At 43.1% G+C, this 5,768-nt stretch overlaps 1 protein-coding gene across 1 annotated transcript; it reads right to left on the bottom strand.

The window, feature by feature from the left end:
- Positions 1 to 1,097: 1,097 nt before the first annotated feature.
- LOC107110356 (protocadherin gamma-B1-like) lies at positions 1,098 to 5,222 on the bottom strand. The gene is made up of 4 exons (XM_015411136.1): positions 5,013 to 5,222; positions 3,617 to 4,132; positions 1,385 to 3,061; positions 1,098 to 1,109 (listed from the first exon to the last, which is right to left on the bottom strand). The coding sequence occupies exons 1-4, from the start codon at positions 5,220 to 5,222 to the stop codon at positions 1,098 to 1,100; spliced, it is 2,415 nt and encodes an 804-aa protein (XP_015266622.1).
- Between the last annotated feature and the right edge of the window lie 546 nt (positions 5,223 to 5,768).

The raw sequence follows: 5,768 nt of genomic DNA on the forward strand, positions 1-5,768 counted from the left end.
CATATTATGGCTACTTATTCTCCATGTGCACAAAAAACCAATGAAACTCCAGTGCTAATATAAACAATTACAGAAGTGTGTACTTAGGAGATTTACTGTTTGGTTTTTTAAAATGAAAAGAAATTCTGTGTTGTCCAGCAGTTTACACCTTTAAAAATGTTAGCTCCTAACATTGTTATAAAATAAAATCTAAAATCTTTGTAATTAAGTGTTTATGGCTTCTTGTAATCGCAGGTCACAGTAACTGAGGCCTAGTCAACGCATGTAGGTACAGTTCAGGAATAAAATACACTGTTTTAGGAATCATGAACAATTTCCTTCCCTGGAGGTTTTCAAATGGAGGAAGGAGCATCTATGGACAATGCTTTGGATCAGGGGTCGTTTAGTAGAAAAAGAGCTAGGGGAACTCATTAGCATAACTCATTAGCATATGCCACACCCCCTGACATCACCGAAAGTGTGTCATAAGGCCACATCCCCTGACATCACCGGAAGTGTGTCATAAGGCCACACACACCACCCCCAACAGTCCCAGCTGCCACCGCCGGCCTTGCAGCTCCACTGCCGAGCCCCATGAGGGGCCCGGCGGTGGACCTGCAAGGCTGGTGGGAGTGCAAGGAAGCCCCGCGAAGGCCCTCCCTGGCCCCAGGCAGGCAGGGGTGGGGAGAGGCAGGGAGGAAGCAACTTACCCTCCCTCTTCTCCTGCCTCCTCCTGGCTAAATGAGGGCCGGTTCCCCCCCGAAATGACCTCTGCTTTGGATACATTACATCCTGTATTAGGGAAAGTATGCCGAAGGCACTCAAAGGCATGATTCTGCTATTTTATGGCTGACTGATTGGCCTCAACCTGCTTGTGACCACCATTGCTGAAGAAACTCCACCTCTGCTGGTCCATGAAATAAATTGTGCCACTCTTTGCAGCTTCCAGGTACTATGTCTTACAGCAATTTAACTGGTACACACAAACCACCACAGCAAACTCGTGTACTCCCCTCTCCCCCTGCTCCTTTGATGGTTCTTTGGTGTTTTAAAAATATAGACTACTATAGATACAAGTAAACAAACAAATAAATGTCCATTCTCACAATACTTCAAAGTTATTCAAGTGACTGTAACAGAATAACTCAGAACTGTTTAAATATTCAACCCATATTAATTTTTCAAGTGTACTGACCACAGTGGTATAAAGTTTGCCTAATGTGAAAGATGTAATAAATAAATAAATAAATAAATATATTTCACCTCTACCAGGAGCTCTTCAATAACTATACGTATTAAATGTCTACATGGAGGTAGCAGAATCAAACTCTCTGCCTTCTACAGTTTCATTCACAATTACTAAGGATGTGATTTAATGTTAGTAATTTCAGAAAAGAAAACTCACCTGGTCATTATTTTCTACATTGGAATTTAAGTTGTTCCCAACACTGCCACTTGAAGGTTCACTGGATTTATTGCAAGAAACATTCTCCACAATCTGAACAGCTGGTGTCAGGAAGGTAAGTTCATTTTTCCTAGACTCAGAAGATAAACAGAGCTGGTAGGAATAGGGTAAGGTCCCTTCTTCACAGTTTGGTGGGAACATGCTATTGTTTTTTGGGAAAGAATCTGGACCAATACGTGGGAGGAATTTGGGATTTCCTGACTGTCGAACTTTCATCATAATGGCAAGTGTCATAGTGAGGAGAAATAAGAAGGAGATCAAAGCTAAAGCCAGCACCAAATAAAACTGGACTTCAGACTGATGATCCAAGTTGCTTGATTGGCTGATCATTTCTGGAAGAGCTTCCTGAAAGTTCTCAGCAAACACCAAGTTCAGCGTTACAGTGGCTGAGAGCGAAGGTGTCCCATTGTCCTTAATTAAGATGACCAGCTTGTGTTTCACAGCATCTTCCTCCAGAAGGACTCGTGATGTTCTGATCTCCCCTGTGTGGGATCCAATGCTGAACAGTGCTGGCTCCGTGGCCTGGAGAAGATGGAAGGAGAGCCAAGCATTGTGTCCAGAGTCAGCATCCACAGCCACCACTTTGGTCACTAGATAGCCTGACTCGGCTGAGTTAGGAACCATCTCAAACAAGGATGAGCCATCAGCTCCTTTCGAGGGATACAGGATCCGAGGGCTGTTATCGTTCTGATCTACAACAAACACCCACACTGTGACATTGCTGCTGAGAGGGGGGGAGCCGCCATCTTGGGCCTTCACTTGAATGCGAAACTCACGAAATTGCTCGTAGTCGAAGGAACGCTGTGCATAGATGGTGCCAGTCTCAGAGTTAATGGACATATAAGAGGATAGAGGAAGGTCTTCGATATTGCTGGTGAGGATGGAGTAAGTGATTCTTGAGTTGCGGTCCAGATCGGGGTCTGAGGCTTTGACAGTGTAAATGGAGGCCCCCGAAGGGTTGTTTTCTGGCACAAAGAGATGGTAGGAAGATTCTCCAAAGGCAGGGGAGTTGTCGTTGACGTCTGAAATCTGCAGGGAGATTGTCTTGTGTGTGGAAAGGGGTGGTGTGCCTTTGTCAGTGGCTGTGATTGTAAGGTTGTAGTGTGGGGTTTTCTCTCTGTCTAGGGCACCCTCTGTGAGGAGCTTGTAATAGTTATTAGATGTTGAAACTATTCTAAATGGGAAATTACTTTGCAAATGGCAATCACACTTTCCATTTTCTCCAGAATCTCTGTTCTTTACGCTGATAAGAGCGACCACGATGCCAGAAGAAGAGTTTTCAGGAATTGGGCTGAATAAGGAGGCAATGACCACATCAGGGGCATTGTCATTCTCATCTAAGACCTTAATTTCAACTTTACAGTGTGCCACTAATCCACCTCCATCCTTTGCTTCTATTGCTATAATATACTTCTCTGTTTCCTCAAAATCCAGTATCTCCTTAATTGTAATTATTCCAAATTGTGGATCTAACTTGAATTTCTGGTGGGCTCTTTCTGCAGTATTACCAAAACTGTAGGTAATATAAGCATTTGAACCTTCGTCACTATCAGAGGCTGCAACTCGGAGCAAGAGGGATCCTACAGGGGTATTTTCCTTTAGGCTGACCTTATATACCTCCTGAGTGAAAATGGGTGGGTTGTCATTGGCATCAGTGACGTTAACCCAGATCTGGGCTGTCCCAGTTTTTCTTGGTTCTCCCCCATCCAAGGCCAGAAGGACCAAATGAAGAGTCTGCTCCCTTTCCCGATCCAAAGGTTTCTGCAGAACCAGTTCTGCATATTTGTTTCCTTCTTCTCCCTCTCTAACTTCCAGAGTGAAATACTGTGGCATATGCTAATGAGTTATGCTAATGAGTTCCCCTAGCTCTTTTTCTACGAAACGACCTCTGTCCAAGACCTTAATTTCAACTTTACAGTGTGCCACTAATCCATCTCCATCCTTTGCTTCTACTGTCATAGAATATTTGTCTGTTTCTTCAAAATCTAACACCTCTTTAACTCTAGTTATTCCACTTAGTGGATCTAACTTGAATTTCTGGTAGGCTCTTCCAGTGATATTACTAAAACTGTAGGTAATATAAGCATTTGAACCTTCGTCGCTATCAGAGGCTGCAACTCGGAGCAAGAGGGATCCTACAGGGGTATTTTCCTTTAGGCTGACCTTATATACCTCCTGAGTGAAACTGGGTGGGTTGTCATTGGCATCAGTGACGTTAACCCAGATCTGGGCTGTCCCAGTTTTTCTTGGTTCTCCCCCATCCAAGGCCAGAAGGACCAAATGAAGAGTCTGCTCCCTTTCCCGATCCAAAGGTTTCTGCAGAACCAGTTCTGCATATTTGTTTCCTTCTTCTCCCTCTCTAACTTCCAGAGTGAAATATTGATTTGGACTGAGCTGGTAATTCTGGAGAGCGTTCATCCCAGTGTCAGGGTCTTCAGCCATCCCAAGGTAAAATTTGCTTCCCACTGAAGTGGACTCAATTATCTCAAAGCTGATATTGCTTTTCAAAAAATAGGGTACATTATCATTTATATCCTGAACTGTTACACTTATATGGAAAACATTCAAAGGATTTTCAACCACAGCCTCAAAATTAATAACACAAAGTGTGCTGTCCCCACATATTCCCTCACGGTCTATCCTGTCATTTACATAGAGGTTTCCATTTTCTGCATTGATAGTGAAATACTGCTTTTTACCTTCGGAAAGAATGTGCAGGTTTCTATCCTCAGCTCTCTGGCATTCAGTCCCAAATCCTTGGCAAAATTCCCCACAATGGATCCTATTGCCATCTCCTCAGGGACCAAATAATGAATGAGTTCTGAAACAGCCAGGCAGATGGGAAGCAGCAACGAGAGAAGCAAAATGTGCCTTCTGAGTGCTCTACTGATTTGGCTCTTCATGACTTCCACCTTATTTCTTCTTACGAACTGATTGGAACAAGAGCTTAAATTTCTGTCAGAACACCAGGAATCTTCTTCATTTGCTTATATATATCACGTTAAATTTTGCCTTCTTAGCAGCCACACACGGGACGTTTCATTTCATAAAGTGTAGAATCTTCATAGTCTGAGGCTGTGATCAGACAAGCTGTTTGATCTGATGTCACTCCTGTTCCCTTCTGACTTTAAAATGCATGAGCAGACAGCATTGTCCATATCCTGTTCCCTTGTCATCGGCCTTCTGTTCTCACCCATCCCTGAATTGGTGTTTTCTGATACCAGAGAAAGTCTGAGGTTTATGGATTGTCTGATTTCTCCCTGCATTTCTGGATATCTGAACTCTCCATTGAGGTCTCAAGCCAGAAGGGAAGTCTGAACCTTCCCTTCCATTTTTGCTCCTTAAAAAAACCACAACAGTTAGTGATACGTGCATAAGTGTATCTCTGCCACAGGGGTTGTGAGGAACCAATTGTGCGTTTATGCACCACAATGTTTTGTTGGGATCAGGAGACCCTGGGGGTTGTTAGTGGGTGTGGTCAGATGGCGGGCTGGCAGCAGTGTAAACCGCTTCGGTTCCAACTAGATGAATTTGATCCTGGGGAAGCATGATCACACTCACCTCTTACATTACCTTCGGAAAGAATGTGCAGGTTTCTGTTTCTCAGTTCTTTGTCATTCAGTCCCAGATCTTTTGCAAGATTTCCCACAGTGGAGTGCTTTGCCATCTCTTCATGGATGGAATAACGAATCTCTTCCAAAGCAGCTATACAGAACAAAGAGGATAACACAAGAAGCATTACTTGCCTTCCAAGAGACCTGGTTTCTGTCCCCTTCATTTTCCTGATCCTTTCTGAGAAGCACTAGAGTTTAAATTTCCACTAAGACAAGGGGGATCTGCAGAACTGAATCCTTAGTGTCTGATTAGCCTGAGCTCATTGCAGTTGTTTCCTTCTCCCCGAAGAATGTGTTTGTATGTCTCTGTGTTCCGCTGTTTTCCTGATGTGACGGAGAAAATTCTCAGTGGAAAGCATCAGCGGACCTCCACTTTCCTCTCAGATTACCGTTCTGTCCAACAGCGGCACTCTGAGTCTCAGACAGAGAACTGCACTGACTCTTGCTGGGGAAGATCAGAGAAAATCTTGGCTGTTGTTTTTTTGTTTTTTCTTATTTATACATAATGACCCAAACTAAATACTGTATCTGAATCTTCTTCTGTTATAAAACAGAAAGAACACATCTGGGTTTGTTTTTTAAAAAAAGTCTTTTCAGCTTCCTAATTAGTAAAAGATTCAGCTCCAGAATGATAATATTGGCAACAGAGCAAATTATATTGTTTCACTTATTTTTCAGAAAGAAACTTCCAGCACTGACAATTATTTGCA

The sequence above is a fragment of the Gekko japonicus genome, unplaced genomic scaffold (assembly GCF_001447785.1).
Source record: "Gekko japonicus isolate JY-2015 unplaced genomic scaffold, Gekko_japonicus_V1.1 scaffold834, whole genome shotgun sequence".
NCBI lineage: Eukaryota > Metazoa > Chordata > Lepidosauria > Squamata > Gekkonidae > Gekko > Gekko japonicus.